General features: G+C 36.3%; 1 protein-coding gene across 1 annotated transcript in view; it reads left to right on the plus strand.

The window, feature by feature from the left end:
* Positions 1-19,980, plus strand: part of IL1RAPL1 (interleukin 1 receptor accessory protein like 1) — a 1,375,176-nt gene that overhangs the window by 200,895 nt on the left and 1,154,301 nt on the right. Inside the window, exon 2 of the mRNA XM_019019800.3 lies at positions 8,599-8,704. Within this exon, the coding sequence (XP_018875345.1) occupies positions 8,623-8,704 (82 nt within the window). The 5' untranslated portion in view covers positions 8,599-8,622. The remainder of the gene's footprint in view (positions 1-8,598; positions 8,705-19,980) is intronic.

The following is a 19,980-nucleotide window of genomic DNA, read 5'->3' on the forward strand; positions in this document are numbered from 1 at the left end:
ATGTGGAGGAGAGCCAAAATCAGTATAATTACTTATGATAGCCAGCTCATGTGATCTGCTGTGCTGTAGTTTTTAAGTCATTTTTCTATTATTAATAGTAATAATATTATTCATACTATGGATAATTTTCTCTATACAGCATTATATTATGCTTTCATCTCCTTTCCACGTTATTTTGACTATTTTTCCAAATTATTAATTTCAGAAGTATTTGTGAAAGCTAAATAATATTCCATCTTACAGATATTCTCTACAATTGTTACTAGTCCTCTATATTAGTCAATAGAAAATATAATAATTATCTCTTTACATAAATCTGTCTGGATTGATGAATATTTAAGATGGTATATTATTTACCTATTTTTACATAACAAATTACCAAAAACTTAGCAGCTTGAAACTATGCAAATATATTATCATGTAGTTTCTGTGGGTCAGGAATCTGGGCACAGGTTAGCTGACTCAGTTCAGGGTCTCACAAGTGTGAAATCAAGATGTCATCTGGGTCTTAGGTCTTACCTGAGACTTGAAGTCCTCTTCCAAGCTCTTATGGTTTTTTGCAAACTTCAGGGTTTTTTTTAAATTTATTTTTATTTTATTTTTTTTTTGTGGTTTTAGAACTGAGTCCCTCAGCTCCTAGAGGTTGATGGCCATTCCCTGTCACATGGCTGTCTCCATGACATGGCACTTTCTTGTTGAAAGCCAAAAGGAAATAATCTCTGCTACTTCTTTTCTCTAACCTTTTCTATCTCTAACCTCTAGAACCTTTTTTAAAAGACCACCTGATTAGGCTGGGCCCAACTAGGATAATTTCCCTTTTGATTAACTTAAAGGCACCTGATTAGTGGCCTTAATCACACCTACAAAATCCTTCTATCTTTGTTATATAATATAACCTAATCATGGGCATGATATCTATCATATTTATAGGCCCCACCCAAACTTAAAAGAAGACAATTCTACAGGGTGTGGACACAAGGGAGTGGAAGTCTTGGGGCCCATCTCAGAATTTTTACCACTTACAGATGGATTTTTAGAAGCAGGATGATTGATTCCCAGTGGTTAAGTATTTTAAAGGCTATATATTGAGAAATTGCTTTCCAGTAAAACTGTACTAATATTCACTGCCATCATCAGATTATCAGCATACTTGTTTTACTATATCCATATCGACATAATAAATTATCACTTAAATAACTTTTATTACTCTTTTCCTTTCTCTATAATTATATATGTATGAATATACAAAATTACAATCATGGCATTTTTGTGTGAGAAAATTTTATTTTTATTTGACATATTATTTTAGTATATGCTTTTATTTACTATCAGTTTTATGATTGTAATATTTAGTGACTGTATGTCTTCTAGGTATTACCTATTCACTTGATTTGTTCATTTTCTATATTCATTCCCTTTGCTAATTTTCCCAATTGATTTGTAAGCATTCTTTATATTATATGGGCACTAGCCTATTGATGTGTATGTTGGAAATATGTTTGCTAATTTATATTTGACTTTTAACTTTCCTTATAAAATTTATATTTTTATGTTCTAAAAAACACAATAAATATTCCATTTGAATTTTGACTAGAAGTGCATATTCCCATTTTGGAAAAATTTGACATTTTGTGCCAAAATTGATAAAGTAGTCAATATTTTAATCCTGGAGCATATTATTTGCATGAATTTATAATGGAATAAAGTTTTCTAACTTTTTGTCACCATGCCCTACTACTAATAAAAATTTTGCATTTCTCTTTTTCTAATATTTACAGTCACTGCCTAGGGATTCCAGATCAAAGCTAAATGAAAATAGTAACATTAACTCTCCTTGCCCTCATTCTTTATATTAGTTTAAAGCACTTCGTCAGTTTAAAAAGAAAAAGGTTTTCTATATTTTTATAGCCATAACCATGATTTTCTATTCCTTGGACCAAACTCTGTTTCTTGAAAGTTTGGAAGTGCTCATCTGTATTGTTTTCTTCAATTAACATTTTTGAAGTTTATACTTTAATAGCATTTTGAGATTCTAAATGGTTTTGGGTTTACTCGTAATTTTCTTCTGTTTAATGAATTTTAGTTATGTTTATCCCCAATCATCCATTCTGTAAAATTTACAAATTTAGTAAAATTCAGTGTTCTAAATATTTTATGTCATTGTATATTTTATAACTTCTTCTGTTCTAATTTTGTTTATATCATTGCTCTTTTTTTTCTTAATAGATTAGAGGGAAGTTTCATCAACTCTTTGTAATACAAAACCGGTTTTGACAGTCTGTTCTTTAAGCACTATTGGTTTTTAACCTCCTGAAGCATATAGTCAGGACATCTTGAGAGTCAAACCAACTCTTTCCTTACCAGATTCCTGTACAACTTTTCAGCTTCAGCTGGTGCCACCCAGTAGGTGTGCCAATTATCCCATAGTAACCGCGCTTACTGCTCCAGTAGTCTATAGGTTTGCAAGACATTCCACAGCATTTTATGTTAGATTGCTCCACAGCGAACTCCACAGTGTTTAATTCTCGGGGCAATATTTAAATAAGGCACAGATGCATTTTGGATAAGATTATTTGACTGCTGCGTATAGTATTCTTCATCACCTTGTAGGGTAATCTGCCAAGAAGCGTATGACTTCAGATTTTTATTGATAACTTTGGTTTTTTAGTCATATTGTGAATTAGCTTTTGGAGATCAGTTTAGAAGCTTGGTTGTAAGATTTGGAAGGTCAACATTCCCTTGTCAGAGAAGTGCTATAGGAATAAATGGTCTTCTGTTTAGAATTGTGTTAAAAAGAAAACAAACAAACAAAATTCCCACAGAGTTTTGTCAGGGCCAATTTAGAAAAAAATTATCTTGGTGACCTAAAACTTGTTTTCGATGATCTAAATGTATCCCCCTCCCTACTCCCCAACTCATATTGAATAGATTGTCAAGTATTTAGCTTTATTTTCATCAGTGGTTTTCCAAATGGACCATGCACTCTTTCTGTCCTACTCTACCTGTAATCTCTTGCCCACCATTTATTTAACCCTTTCTACCTTAGTCATTAATGAACTCCCTCTTCTGCTTCCAAAGTCAGCCCAATGCCACCCTCTTCTGTGAATGTTTTCATGACCTATCCAGGCTGCACTGAGCACTTTCCATGGATTCTTGAGACGTCGTCTCTCATAACATGTATCCCTTTGCTAAAATTGTTGATTTCCATGTCTCTGTTCCATGTAATCCTTGCCACAGTGACCATTTCCTAATCATTTTGTACCTCAGTATTTAGAACAGCGTCTGCATCATGATAGGCACTCCATAATTAAAAAAACAAATGTATACATAACTTTATAATTTGTGTTTAATTTCCTCAAGGTAGTAGCCAAAGCTTATGATTTAGACACAAGTTTCCCTGTGACTAATTGTAACTATTGTGCCTTTTAGTAACTTATGGTTGCAGAGTGTCTAAGAGCTTCTGTTTATCCTCTCCACAGGAAATCTATCTCATAACATGCATTGCTTTGTGTAAATTGAACTCTTGGAAAAATACTTTATCTGTGTCAGGCACAAATGGATACTTCAATTTTTGATTCGAGTGAAAAATGGTTGCCTTAATCTTGAATATAGTAATGGCAAAACTTTAAATATTAAGTAAAATATAGTGAATCATTTTTTTAGCATAGGTAATTACTACATACAAGCCAGGAGTGGAAAGAAGGCATAAGAAAAGAGCTAGCATTAGAAAATGTCTATAATTAAATGTCATTGTTAAACACTAATAGTCACCATAAAGACAAGTATTTTATTTAAGGCTTATGAAACTTTGAAGTAGGTATTTGCTACCTCAACATGTTGAGGAAAAGTAGGTAAAAACTGAAATAAATATGGCAGATACTTATGTCCATGCTTTGTAGATGAGAAAACTGGGGCTTATAAAGATGAAGTAACTTGCTTACCTTAACATACAGTAAGGCCAATAATCCAGATTTTTCTGATTCTAAAGCATATTCTCCCTGCTTTATAGTTAAGAATAAAACAAATGAGTGCAGCTTCCCTCCCTTTCACTTCCAAATTTACCTTTATATTCACCCATTTGTACTTTATTTTCTACCTATAAAAGGAGGAGTCTCAACTTCCCCATACTAATATCTCTTCCTTCTAGATTCACTTCTTTCCTCTGACTCTCTTTTGCCTCAGTTTACATATGTCATCCAGAATTCCCCAGTTAATCCTCAACTTCTCTACCCTGAATTGTGGATTCCACATCCACATTCAAAACACATTGTTGCTTGTTTTGAATGTTGTTTTTGAAAAACATTCAAAAACAAGCAGATGAAACTTAGTTTCCACCTTGGACTCTTTTGATTATGCCCACTTATACTCCTATTTGTGTAATGAAAAGACTGGTCATTAGCATCTTAACTCTGATACCAGTTGTCTTTTTTATTTCGAGATAGGATCTCACTCTGTTGCCCAGGCTAGAGTGTAGTGAAATAATCACTGCTCACTCCAGCCTCAACCTCTGGGGCTTAAGTGATCCACCCGCCTCAGCCTCCCCAGTACCTGGGACTACAGCATGTGCTACCACACCTGGCTAATTTTTAAATTTTTTTGTAGAGATGGTGGTCTTACTGTGGTGCACAGACTGGTCTCGAACTCCTGGGCTCAAGTGATCCTTCTGCCTTGACCTCCCAAAATGTTAGGATTACAGGTGTGAGCCACCAACCCTGGCCCAGATGTCTTTTTTTATTCTCACAATACACAAACTCTCCTGATTGTATCCTTAAATATCCTTGCTTGCTTATTTTACCCAGTATTTTCTGATTCACACTCCCTCTGTGGCTTGCTTTTCTCACTTTTTCTCCCTCTTGATTCATTTTGCCTGTCCTATAAATATTTGTAAGCCCCAGGGTGGATAATGTGAGCCTTCTTCTCTTCTTTATCTGTACTTCCTTCTTGTTTTTCCTAATACATGTTCTTAACTTCAGCTACAGTTTCAGTGTTGTGTTATCTTCCATCTCTCTACTAAGCTCCTGGCTAATATTTTAATAAACTACATGAAAGTTTTAACAGGGCCAGTCTAATTAAATAGGTAAGCATTTGTTTCCTTTATTGGTTTGTGAGCCTTTTTGATTAGACTCCATTGCATTGTCTTTGTGTCCCCACTACATCACAGCAAAACATCTTGTAACTAGTGTATGCTCAATAAGGGTTTATCAAATGATGGGTTTAAATATCAAAATTGAACTGCATATAATAGCAACCATATCCAGTCTTTCATTCGTTTATTTTTTTTTCCAGCTAGTATTCACTGAGCATTGGAAATTAAAAGTTGCATAAAACTCACATTTACCCTTCAAGGCCTTCCAGTCAAGTAGAAAACTGGGATACACAGAAAACTTGATAGGGAAAGGATGTGAATATTAGTAGTATGAATTAATTGGTAGTACTTACAATAATAATAAAAGTAATAACAATTAACTGCAATAACAACAATAAAAACAGAAGCTTTGCCTGTAATCCCAGCACTTTGGGAGGCCAAGGCAGGCAGATCACCTGAGGTCAGGAGTTCGAGACCAGCCTGCCCAACATAGTGAAACCCCATCTCTACTAAAAATACAAAAATTAGCCGAGTGTGGTGGCGGGCGCCTGTAATCCCAGCTACTTGGGAGGCTGAAAGAGGAGAGTCATTTGAACCCAGGAGGCAGCGGTTGCAGTGAGCCAAGATCGTGCCACTGCACTCCAGCCTCAACGACAGAGAGAGACTCTGTCTCAAAAACAAATAAACAAACAAAAATCCCAGAAGCTTTGATTTGTTGTTCTTTCAATGTGCCAGTGCTGTTCTAAGCACTATGCTATATGTACTACTTTGCAAATGAAGAAACTAGTCACAGAGAGGTTATTTGTTCCAAATCACAGTTGATAGGTGGCAAAGCTGGGATATATAGACTTTCTGCTCCTAACCATTGTGATATGCCCATTCTGCATAAGGTTTAGTAGTGGTTTATGTGAAGCCAAATGGTGAATGGTATTGACAGGAAACAGGCAACTGGTTTCAGGTCCATTTATCCAGAAATTGAGGCCTCTTGAAATTAGTTCACCAATAGTATAAGCAATAAGAAAATATGTGAGAACCTCACTAAATGATTATGTACAGTTTGTATTGCTATTTCTGGGTGCAAATTTTGATTACGCAACAAGGATAGCAAAGCTTGGATGTCTATGGCTAGATATATTTAATCTGTTTTACAATTTAAGACACAATAAACTTCCTCAAAGAAGTTTGTAAAGATTATTATAGATTGACCAAGATGTTAAGTCTGTGAAATTCTATGGATTTCTTTTTGTGTTCCCTAATACACAAAGTTTCAAGAGATTCAATTAAGGATCTTGATATTACCAAATTGATGCTTTCCATACATATTAATTTTAAGAAATAGAATTGCAAACTAGCCTATATGCTTTATAGAAATGAAATGAGTAAGGAAATAGTATTTTGAACAGGAGTAAAGTAATAAGATAGTTGAGCTGAAAGGTCTTGCGGTGTATAGTTGGGTCCTGGAGTTTCTTGGGCAGTGCTGATTAAACTTACACAGAGAAGAACTGATTCTCACAGCTAACCTGAAGGCTGAAGGTGTCAACTTGAAGATTTCCTGCAGCTACAGTTAGTGTGGTGGCTGGGAAATGGGATTCGGGTTTTAGGAATGCATGACTCAGATTTGTACTTTAATGTGGCAGTTCATCAGATGTGTCTGATGAATCAGCTCTTTGGATTAGGTTTCATTTATGTCTTTATGTAAACTTAAGGTCTTTGGATAGAAAACTTAAACAGATTGTCATCCCTTAAAGGTGCCGCCATTAAAATAGATTATTTTCCATGCTATTACAAATCCACTGATTTTCTGAATAAAATGGTGATGGTGACACCTTGCCACAGGTGAATGGATTTTGCTTTTGTTTTGTGAATTAAAATGTGTTTTAACAGAATTATTAATATGAGTAAATTAATCAATTGAAACCATTCAGAAGTATCTGAATGAGGCTCTGGGAGAACCCAAAATGTGATAGTTTTGGCATTCTCATCTTTAATAAAGTTATAGTGATTGAGAGCTGGATTGATCAGTCCTCAAGTGTCTTGCAAAGAAACTTGTCCTGTCATAAGTTTACAATATATTTGAACTGTGTTCTGATTTGCCACTTTTTGAAAGTCGGTCTTTCAGCTCTACTATCTCAGTCTTATACAAAAAGAAAAGAAGCAGAGAGTAGAATGGTGGTTGCCAAGAGCTGGGACAGGATGGGGAAAAATGGGGAGATGTTGGTCAGAGGGTACAAACTTGCAGATATACAATGAGTACATTTTGGGGATCTAATGTACAGCATGTTGACTATAATTAATGATGCTACATTGTATACTTAAAATTTTTTGAGAGTAGATCTTAAGTCTTACCACACACAAAAATATAGCAAATGTATCAGTTGAAGTATGTGTTAGCTAACTTTATAGTGGTAATCATTTCACAATATATATGCATATCAAAACACATTGTACATTTTAAACATATCCAACTTTGTGAATTATACCTCAATAAAGCTGAGACACAGAAGGATGATTTTCTGAGGAAGACAATGTTCGTTTATTTAATTTCAAATGAAATATTTCTCCTTTAGAAATCCAAACACACTAGGTTAGTGTCACTTCTTATATTCCTCTGCAAGCCTTATAATAGAAAGAAATGATTTTTTGGTAGTTTCGTTGAGTGTTGTTTCTTCTTCTTCTTTCTTCTTTCTTCTTCTTCCTTTGTTGCTTAGGCTGTAGTACAGTGACACAATCTCAGCTCACTGCAGCCTTGACCTCCCAGGCTCAAGCCATCCTCCTACATCAGCCTCCCAAGTAGCTGGGCCTACAGGTGCACTCCACCACACCCAGCTATTTTTTTTTTTTGTAGTGATGGGGGTTTTGCCATGTTGCCCAGGCTGGTCTCAAACTCCTGGGCTCAAGGGATCTACCCGCTTCAGCCTCCCAAAGTGCTGAGATTACAGTCATGAGCCACTGTGCCTGGCCAGAGTATACATTCTTTTAATAAAAACAAAAGTCTTAAAATTATCTTAAAGTATCTTTTAGAGGTTTTTGAAAGAAAATTATAAAATCATGATTAAATATTTTGAGGCATACAGTTTATGATTTAATCTCTATTGGAAAGAATGACACTGAATAAAACCACATTCTATTGCAGCATGGAATGTTAAAAATGTCAGTTTGGATGATTTTTATTAAGATAAATTGTTAGTGAAATAATTCTTTTGACGGGATTGTTTCCACTTATTTAAATACAACTAGGGCGTTTAAATAAAAAATCCAAAACCTCAAGTGAACATAAGATTTTAAAGCATTTTGGGGGTGAGGGCTATGGAGGCATAATTTGGTATTACCGGTTTTGATTTAACTTAGGAACCACAACATATGGGAAAATATAATAGAAATCCTGGTTATATTCTTTCCTTTTGTGTAATTTATTGCGCCAATCATGTTTGATCAAAGTTATGAAACTCTTATAATATTGCTATCTATTTTTAAAACATGTTTGTTTTTCTTCTTTTTAATCTTTGCTTTAGGGAACAGCCTTTAAGAGCTGGAAGATGAAAGCTCCGATTCCACACTTGATTCTCTTATACGCTACTTTTACTCAGAGTTTGAAGGTTGTGACCAAAAGAGGCTCCGGTAAGCAGTATTCCTCTATTTTTTACTTGTTTTTATAGCTTAAAGTGATAGTGCTACATTTACACATGTGCCATTTGTGGAATAGTTGAGAATGATCAGTTATCAATATTGTGGAGATATTGTAGATATTATGAGTAAATAGGTGGAACACACTCAGGGAATTAGGAAAGTGAGAGTGGATTCAAAAGAATGTGGCTTATTTTGTCGATTACTATGAATTGGCATGGATTCAATAGCAAAGCCTTGTATTTAGATTTCATTTTGTGGTAGGATTTTAAGTATTCTTATATAAACAGTGTTATTTAATTTTTTGCATGGAAATATTATTGTATCTTTGATGTTAACTTTTATTGTTACCATTTTGATGTCAGCTATACTTAGGGAAGATTCTTTTCAGGGTTGTACTCCAGCTGATTTGATGAATTGCTTGGAAGTATATAAAGAAAATACTAGTGTTATTGAAGAAAATGTCATGAGGAAGCACTAATATTTTAATAGGAAATATAGAGGTAAAGTAGGATGGTAATGAAAGGAACTACTAAATAGATTAATATTGGCATTTATGAAAAACTTTACATGTTATCAGGCATCTTGGTTTGTAGTGGACTGTTGATAGTTCAATTGTATGGGACAATTGAATAAATACCATTATCAATGTGAAGTTGTATCTTGTCTAGTAAGTCACTAATAATGTAAAGCCTTTCCATGCTCACACTATGTGGAGTCACATAACTTTTGAAGTTATAGCTTTTAGGTATGAAGGAAGATGAAGGGTATTGTGTTTTGTTGCTAGAATTAGAATGTATTGTCTGTTAGTTCCAGAGAGCCTGTGGGAAAAAGAAGATGAGATAATGTACGAGAGGTTGCAGTGTTGTGATATAAGCAATTGCATGGACAAAAGCGTCTTTGGAGTTCAGAAAGGAAAGGGAATGAAAGGGCTGAGATGGGGCTGTGAAGCAACCATCTTAACCATGAGGTTAAAAGGCTTCAAACCCACTTTGATGATATAACGAAAAAGCCCACATGCAGGGGAAGTAGGGAGCAGCTCTGCTCTCGTGAGCCCCTCCTGGGGATAAAGTCTGGAGGGAAACTGGGGAGGGCATTGTGCATGGACAAAGGTTTGGTGCATGGTTGAAAGTTAAAAAAAATACTGAGACTGTTGGTTCTAGCATATTTGGTTATTATACAGCTGTTGTATCTGCCATTGATGTGGTTACAGGCAACGTGAAAAAAATACTGTTGTTATGTCTACACATTATTTCATCTCTTCTTCTCAGTGGATCTTTTGAATGAGATAAAACCCTAGGGCAGGATTATGATGTCGTGGTTTATGTAATTCGAATGGATTAATGGGAAATAACATATATCTTGATTTCTTTAATTGTACTATGCTCAAGTACAATTGAGCATAACCAAGAGAGTTAGAGTAGGTAGAAAGGGGGGTAAATAGTGATGAAAGCTGATAATTTTTACAACACTGATGTTTTCTGGAATAGAAATTTACATTAAAATCACTTAAGATAGGTTTTTGAGATAGTAGCTATATATAAGAGAAACACTCATTTGTGTACGTATTATAACAAAATGACAATAGTTCATCCAAAATAGAAATATTGATTAATTCTTTAAAACTTTATTTTTCTGGTTATTACCACTAATTATATAAAATCTGTTTTTTTTTCAGTTCTTTCTGTGTATGTCAGATCTATGATTTATTTATTCAAATAGAAATGTTACTCCTTTTTAATCATAAAGTAATGGTGATAGGTCCATTCTATATAACCTCTAATTTGGGGGCAAGAAATTTTATCAAACTGGGACTTACTTTGTGTGTTTGAGAAGCATGAGAGCAGAGCTAGAAACATGGGGCAGTTGGAAAATGCAAATTTAATATAAATGCAAATATTAAAATGTCTCAAAAATCTATATTAAGTGATTTTAATGTAAATTTCTATCCTAGAAAACATCATTGTTGTAAAAATTATCTGCTCTAAAGACCTGAGAAAACTCAAGAATCTGTCTCAAATTCAGTTTTATTTTAATTTTATAATTATTTTAGAAGAATGGTAATAAGATGCTGTGCTAAGCTAAGCAGAAGTTCTGAGACCTTTCTCTCTTCAGTTTATGAATGCAGTTGTCACATAAGTATATAATACCTTCTAAACCAAATGTGTTTTCTATATTATAATGTAAAAATGACAAGGCAGGTACTGGGATTTTGCAGCATGCCTGATTTGTTTACTTTTCTATATGATGCGAATTAACATACCTTCCCCTAGTGTCTATATTAAGATCTAGATGGATGGAGACTTGTTTGTTTGTTTGATTTTTGGATATTAAGTGTGCACTTTGGGAAGGAATAATATTATTCTATCCACATACTTTCATAGCTTGGACTTATTTCAGCTGATGTCTGTTCCTGCGGCACCTTTGTTTGAAGGAAGCAGATATGTAGCTTACTGAATAGTGTCATTACTCATCTCCATACATCAAGTAGAAGAGGAGTGTAGTTGGCATCTTTTCCTTAAAAGATTAATAGCTCAATCTTCATACCCAGCCCAACCTATAAAACCAGCAGCACCATGGCCAGGGGATAAAAATCAATTTTTGATGTTTGATTTTACGTATTAACCAAGAGGACTTCTTATCTTTCTTCTTTTGTCTTATCATTTAATTCTCTTTTGATTCTTTATTTTATTCATCTTTTTGAAAGGTCAATAAACATGACTCAAAACCCAATGCTTTTCATGTGTCTTTTACTAGAATATTATTTTTAGTTCACTGTGACCACTGGAAAACCAGAACTAGATATTTTAATAATTAGGAACATATACAATATTATATTACACAGAGAAATATTGATTTTTAATGGCATGTTAATTTTGTAGAGTGTTTACTTTAGATTAACACATATGGTCATTCCATAAAAGTAGATATTGCTTTCTCATTAACAGAACTAATTTGAAAGCAATAGGAGGTCTTATTACACAAGCTGGAAATGCATTATCACATTGGCTTACAGTCCCATCGCTGTTAATTTAAGGAACAGATTAAATATAATAAGGCAGGCCGGGCGCGGTGGCTCACGCCTGTAATCCCAGCACTTTGGGAGGCCGAGGCGGGCGGATCACGAGGTCAGGAGATCGAGACCATCCTGGCTAACACAGTGAAACCCCGTCTCTACTAAAAAAATACAAAAAAATTAGCTGGGCGTGGTGGCGGGTGCCTGTGGTCCCAGCTACTTGGGAGGCTGAGGCAGGAGAATGACGTGAACCCGGGAGGTGGAGCTCGCAGTGAGCCGAGATCGCGCCACTGCACTCCAGTCTGGGCGACAGAGCAAGACTCCATCTCAAAAAAAAAAAAAATATATATATATATATATATATATGTATAAAATAAGGCAATTATATCATTATAACATTCTTGATTGAAATATTAAAATGCAACTTTATAACCTTTTGTTTTAAATATCACTTCAGATATGTACAATATGTATGACAACTAAGGACTATATCTGGTCTCTCAGGTAATTTCCTAAAGTTGTGCCTACATTTAGAATGAAGACTTTTAATATCTATGGAAGCACATATTCAGCATTCGTTACACAATAGATTTTATCCTGGGACAATTTCATACCTATTTTTTTAGTTTTTATAAGTAGCACTTGATGAAAGAGGCTAAGATGACCAACATTACCAATCCCTGTCAAGCATGTGAAGTATTATAGCAATTCAGTAAGTAAACATCTCAGTTGCTGTCATTTTTAGAATTCTGAAAAAAAATCCCCCACATGTAAAGCAAACGCTTGCTTGGAGAATCTTTGTATCTCAACCAGTTGAGGAAATTTAGCTTTACATTCTTGGTTGTTGGTCCCTTTCTTCATTCCTTCCTCCCTTCTTTCCCTTTTTGTTCTTTCCTTCCTTCCTTTCTTCCTCCCTTCCTTCTTCTCTGCTAGTATATTTATCTGCAAATAAAAATAATTTTCATATTCCCACTGTGTCTTGGTAGGACTTTTCAAACTATAAAAATATTATTATTACTTTGTCTGCATGGTTGAAGTATTTGAAATATTCTATCTTTACAAGGCCATTCAAAGAGGTTAGCATAGTCTTTGTTAATAATAGCTATTCTTAAATATATACATTTTAAAATGGTGTATAAGAAAATCTGCAGTAAGATTTGGGAGCAGGGAAATAGTATAAATAGTTGAAGGACTGTTATGGACAAAGTATGACTATAGCACTTTGCGGGGACTAAAGTGTGAGTTGTAATTTGCCTGAAAAGTTTGGGATACTGAAGAAAAATGAAGCTAGAGGGGTCTGGATGTAGAAATTAGGTAAGAGAAGGGGTTCCATGATGTTTTTCTCTCAAAAACATCCTCAGAATATAAGATGGTGAGTGCAAGGACCATGATTAATGTATGCTTATAATCTCTACAGTGCCAAATATGCTGTTTCAGAGTCAGGGTTCAAGGAAATGTCTTAATGAATTAATGACTGCATGAATGGTTGAGTGGTTTTAATAATCAGAGTTACATCAGTGAGGATGCTACAGGACCCAAACGATATTAGAAAGATAAAGGTAAAATTAAATGGAGGCATTTAAGAAAAATGATTTTTTTTCTTAAAGAGCAATCAGTATAATGTATAATGTGAGACTATTGAAGCAAAAGATATAACCCGGAATAAGCAATATCTAGGACATAATAAGGGTTTAGATGAAGACAACGAACCTTTACAAATGGGGAGTGTTTTCATGGGCTTGAAATGCAGTTCAAAATCTGTTAAAGGGTAAGGAAAATGATTCTTCGAGTATTTTTCTATTGGAATTCTACTACGTTTAGTGCCGCTTTAAAGAAGTACTAATGTCATTGTGCAGAATTTTGAATTTAATGGTATTGTTCCATAATGGCCATTATGAAAAGGCTGTAGCTCATGATTACTAATACAGGATAAATAAGCAAGTGACTTCAGTATAGGAAAAAAGTATTCACAGTTATTAGACCATATGGAGAAGAGTAAGTGGCTGCATTACCAAAAAGCACATTATTTTAGGAGGAATTTCATCTATATAAAAGCTCCCTAAAGCATCCAGCTATTAGAGAGTAAAAGGGTTACCAAAAGGAGTTGATCTTCTCTTCATTCTAGAACCTGACAGGGGACACCTGTTTGTGTAAATGATGTAGATGCAGTTCTTCTTGATAGCAAGAGGAAGGCAAGCCTCAAGAGGTTTTCCTAAACTTGTGACTCTAGGCCCAAATAATTTATGAAAGGTAAGAGTAGTGAAATAACCAAAGACACAGTTTCAGTTCTAATTTTTGTGTTGTTATGTATGGATATTCATTTAAGTAAAAGAAATTATACTACTGTGTAAAGAAAGTGAGATTTAACTGAATAGGAATGAGAAAGTCTAGTGGGGGTACTTCCATCTCATGTCAATGTGATTTATGTGCAGCTGCTCTCTTGAGCATTCCTGTAAGTCAATGAGCTTAATTTCACATGATTAAGAGACAACCTAGTCCCCCAGCATCTGCCTTTTATTATGTTACCATGTGTTTATTCTCAGTTTGTCAAACATGTCAAAAAAGATAAGGTGTTTCTCCTTATTTTCCTTTGGGGTAGCTTATAAGACCAAACTTCTGGGACTTTGTTTCTTTACCTTCTGAAGTTAAAAAAAATGCACTTTAATTTTTTCTCAGGAAAAAAAATTCTCCTATTTATTGTAATTTTTACAAATTTTGAAATTAGATCTAGAGTAATTTTAATATTCCTTTGAAATTATGTCCTTAAATAAAATAATCAGTCTAATAAAAATGGAACTTGCACCTAACAAACAAAATAAAATTAGCCAATATCTTTGTTTAGTTATATCTATGTTCTGTTATACCTATATTCTGTTATACCTATGAATTTCCCCACAAACTTACCCATTCAGCTTTAGTTGTCAGTATAATTTTATATAGAGTTGGCACAGATGAATGCCAATTGTGGAAAATGATGCCTGCTTCATGGTGAGTTAAGGAGAAAAGGCAGTATGAATGAATCTTCCAAGTTGACTAAGACTTCAATGAGGAGGAGAATATTCCAAGTTAATAAGTATAGTATTCCAAGTTAATCCAACTTATTAACTTGGAATTCAAACTAATTAACTTGGAATATTATTATTATTAGTTGTATTAGTATTCCAACTTATTAACTTGTATTCCAACTTATTACTCATTATTGCTTATAATAAGTAATAATATTCAAAGTATTATAAGTATATAAGTGTGGTACTGTATTATGAGGGTACAAAATAATATATTGTTCTATATATTTGATGGGAGAGGTGAGGGATAGAGGGAAGCAGTATAGAAGCTGGCAAATGGTAGGCAATATAAGTTTTGTTAGAGAAATGATGTTCGTATTAGTCCATTTTCATGCTGCTGATAAAGACATACCTGAGACTGGGCAATTTATAAAATAAAGAGGTTTAATTGGGCTTTCTACATGGCTGGGGAAGCCTCACAATCATGGCGGAAGGCAAGGAGAAGCAAGTCATGTCTTACATGGATGGCAGCAGGCAAAAAGAGAGCTTGTGCAGGGAAATTCCCGTTTTTAAAACCATCAGATCTTGTAAGACTCATTCACTATCATGAGAACAGTGCAGGAAAGATCTGCCCCCATAATTTAATCACCTCCCACTGGGTTCCTCCCATGACAGGTGGGAATTGTGGGAGTTACAGTTTAAGGTGAGAGTTGGATGGGGACACAACCAAACCATATCATTCCACCCCAGCCCCTCCCAGATTTCATGTCCTCACATTTCAAAACCAGTCATGCCATCACAACAGTCCCCCAAAGTCTTCACTCATTTCAGCATTAACTCAGAAGTCCACAGTCCAATGTCTCATTTGAGACAAGTCAAGTCCCTTCGGCCTATGAGCCTGTAAAATCAAAAACAAGTTAGTTACTTCCTAGATACAATGGGGGTACAAGCATTGGGTAAATACAGGCATTCCAAATGGGAGAAATTGGCCAAAACAAAGGGACTACAGGCCCCATGCAAGTCCAAAATCTAGCAGGGCAGTCAAATCTTAAAGCTTCAAAATGATCTCTTTTGACTCCATGTCTTGCTCATCTGGGTCATGCTGATGGAAGAGGTGGGTTCCCATGGTCTTGACAGCTCTACCCCCGTGGCTTTGCAGGGTACAGCCTCCCTCCCAGCTGCTTTCATGGGCTAGTGTTGAGTGTCTGTGGCTTTTCCAGGCACACAATGCAAGCTGTCGGTGGGTCTACCATTCTGGGGTCTTGAGGATGGTGGCCCCCTTCTTACAGCTCCACTAGGCAGTGCCCCAGTAGGGACTCTGTGTGGGGGCTCTGGCCCCACATTTCTCTTCTGCATTGCCCTAGCAATGATTCTCCATGAGAGCCCCACCCTTACACCAAACTTCTGCCTGGGCATCCAGGCATTTCCGTACATTTTCTGAAATCTAGGTGGAGGTCACCAAACTTCAATTCTTGACTTCTGTGCACTGCCAGGCTCAACACCATGTGGAAGCCACCAAGGCTTGGGGCTTGTACCCTCTGAAGCAACAGCCTGAGCTCTGTGTTGGCCCCTTTCAGCCACAGCTGGAGCAGCTGGGACATAGGGCACCAGGTCCCTAGACTGCACACAGCAGGAGGACCCTGGGCCCAGCCCATGAAATCACATTTTCCTCCTAAACCTCTGGGCCTATGATGGTGGGGGACTGCTATGAAAACCTCTGACATACCCTGGAGACATTTTCCCCACTGTCTTGGGGATTAACATTCGGTTCCTCATTACTTATGCAAATTTCTGCAGCCAGCTTGAATTTCTCCTCAAAAAATGGGATTTTCTTTTCTATCACATTGTCAGGCTGCAAATTTTCCAAAGTTTTATGCTCTGCTTCCCTCATAAAACTGAATGCCTTTAACAGCACCCAAGTCACCTCTTGAACACTTTGCTGCTTAGAAATTTCTTCCGCTAGATACCCTAAATCATCTCTCTCAAGTTCAAAGTTCTACAAATCTCTAGGGCAGGGGCAAAATGCTGCCAGTCTCTTTGCTAAATCATAACAAGAGTCACCTTTGCTCCAGTTCCCAACAAGTTCCTCATCTCCATCTGAGAACACCTCAGCCCGGGCCTTATTGTTCATATCACTATCAGCATTTTTGTCAAAGTCATTCAGCAAGTCTCTAGGAAGTTCTAAACTTTCCCACATTTTCCTGTCTTCTTCTGAATCCTCCAAACTGTTCTAACCTCTGCCTGTTACCCAGTTCCAAAGTCGCTTCTGCATTTTCCGGTATCTTTTCAGCAATGCCGTACTCCTGGTACCAATTTACTGTGTTAGCCTGTTTTCATGCTGCTGATAAGGACATACCTGAGACCAAGAAGAAAAAAAGGTTTAATTGGACTTACAGTTCCACATGGCTGGGGAAGCCTCACAATCGTGGCGGAAGGCAAGGAGTATGTCACATCTTACATGGATGGCAGCAGGCAAAAAGAGAGCTTGTGTAGGGAAATTCCCATTTTTAAAACCATCAGATCTCATGTGACTCATTCACTGTCACAAGAACAGTGCAGGAAAGACCCACCCCCATAATTCCATCACGTCCCACCAGATTCCTCCCATGACAGGTGGGAATTGTGGGAGTTACAATTCAAGATGAGATTTGGGTGGGGACACAGCCAAACCATATCAATGTTTATTGTAGAGATAGCATACAGGCATTCACTGCTAGGACCAGAGGATTAACCCCTGATCCACGGGTGGTCAACTATAGGCTTGCAAGTGATCCATAAGGTGGCTTGGAAATTAGGGACACTGGTGTATCAGTATCTTACTGATGTTTTAACAAATTGCTACAAATATAGTGACTTAAAGCAACACAAATTTATTATCTTACAGGTCTTGAGGTTCTTTATCATCACATCTCCTCTGACTCTGACCCTTCTACCTCTCTCTTTCCCTTATAAGGGTCTTCATTATTATATTGGGCATCCTCAGATAACCCAGGACAATCATTCCATCTTAAAATCATGAATTTAATCAAATTGGAAACGTACCTTTTGCCATGTAATATAACATAGTCATATGCTTCAGGGATGAGGCAGTAGACATCTTTCTAGAGAGCATTATTTAGGTTACTGCAACTGGCAATTAGCCAATTCAAACAAACTGTCTATCGAATGCGTTGAAGACTAGAGCAAGAATTGTCAGCCAGGAGCCAGATGGGAATGGAAGAGAAAAGAACAGGGAAGTTGAAAACTTTTGCTGAAGGGCCTATGCAATCCATGGTGCATGATAAAAGGTGCAGGGGGTTTGTAGCAAAAGAAGAAAAGGGAAAGAAAACAGGGCAGAGGGAAAGGAAGGATGAGAGATGCGGAAAGAGAAAGAGGAAACTGATACTAGTGATGCTTTGGATCTTAAGAACATTTTAAGATTAATCTGCACTCCACACATATACTTTCAAAAATACCCCCTTTTCTTTGTGGTAGGCTAAAGGCGTCTGTGTTCCTTTCAACAAAGTAATACCTGACCTGAAAATGATTTCCAGACGTAAAGTAATAGCAGTGAGAATAGTGAAGACAGAAGAGAGAGCAATTTTAAAGTTAGACTCAATTGAAATAGATGATCAATTAGATGTGAGAGGTTATAAAGAAAGAGGTAAAGAAAAACATTCTGTAATGAGAGGATTGGGATACCATCCATCATATTAAAGGTCCCCAAAGCACAGAAACTTGAAATGACTACTTATTGAAGGAAAATAGTAAGGTCTTTGTGACTAAGATGAAGCCCCAAATGTAGATTGAGGATAGAATATGAAGGGTTTTGAATATCTTGCAAGGAATTTTGGATTTTATCTTGAGAACAAAATATTTTGGCTGAGATATTTAATAACTTTGCAAATCCCATTAGTAGAAAATTCAGTCTGGGTGGTTGGGCCTCTGATTTGATAGATCTGTTCATTGTGGTGTCTTCTCTACACCATAAAGATGAAACTTCTTGCTTTGTGTATGATGGTGTTACACACATTTGTGAGTCCATCAGTAAAGCTGCCTTTGCAGAGAAGGGAAGACACACAATCAAACTATGTAGGATCATACATGAAAATGGCATGGTCAAACGTGGTGTTTGACATGTAACACTCCCTGTAGAAAAGACTAGGGTGGGATTCCAGAATGACCAGTAAGGGACTCAATAAAAATCGTATTTACATATACTGAGGGCCTGAAAAGCAATCAAAGGCACTGAAAATAAATTTCTGAAGAATATATAGGATCTAGTGAGTGTTTGGAGATGAATTGTGAAATAATTCGAGGAGAAGTTATATTGATGGTGTCACCAATTATAGAGAGAAGATCAATGGCAATTTTTGCGGGGAGAGTGGATGGAATGAAGTCAATTCGGAACATACAAGCTGTGGTAGTCACTGGAAATATTGAGCTAATGGATTTATTGGTCTGGAATTGTACTAGTTTCCTGTGGCTTCTGTAACGAATTGTCACAAACTGGGTGACTTCAAACAATAAAATTTATCGTCTCACAGTTCTGGAGGCCAGAAGCCCGAAATCAAAGTATAAGCAGGGCTACACTTCTTCTGAAGGCTCTGTGACAGAAAACTTCCTTGCCTCTTCCACCTTCTGGTGGCTTTGGTTTTCTTTGGGTTGTAGCTGCTACCATCTTCACATGGCCTTCTCCTCTGTGTCTTTAATCTCCTTCTGCTTTTCTCTTATACGGACACCTGTCATTGGATTTAGGATCCACTGGGAAAATCCAGCACGATCTCATTTTGAGATCTGTAACCTTAATTACATCCACAAAGATTCTTTATCCAAATAAATTCATATGCACAGGTCTTGGTGGACATATCTTTTGGGGGACCACTGTTCACACTGCAAATGTCAAAACAAGAGGTATGGATTTTGAAATTGTCCTCATATTGAGAGCAACATGATGGAATGAGATTATCCAGGGAAAACATGCAGAGAGAGAAGAGGAAAAGAAAAGGGAAAGGGAGAGGATCAAGGATTCTGTGGAACACTAGCCCTGAAGAGGCTGGCAGAGAAAGAGCAGCCAGTCAGGGAAAGAGACTAAGGGAAAGCTAAGGGAGGAAGAAAGAGACCTTACTTGTTTTGGTTCCTGCAAACCAAGAGTGGAGAAAGTTTCAAAATGAAAGAACGATCATGTTACATTCTTTGGAAAGTTGTGTCAGATAACTGAAAATACGTCATTAAATCAAGATTCAGGAAAATGTAGGGGTGGAGAGACA

The sequence above is a fragment of the Gorilla gorilla genome, chromosome X (assembly GCF_029281585.2).
Source record: "Gorilla gorilla gorilla isolate KB3781 chromosome X, NHGRI_mGorGor1-v2.1_pri, whole genome shotgun sequence".
NCBI lineage: Eukaryota > Metazoa > Chordata > Mammalia > Primates > Hominidae > Gorilla > Gorilla gorilla.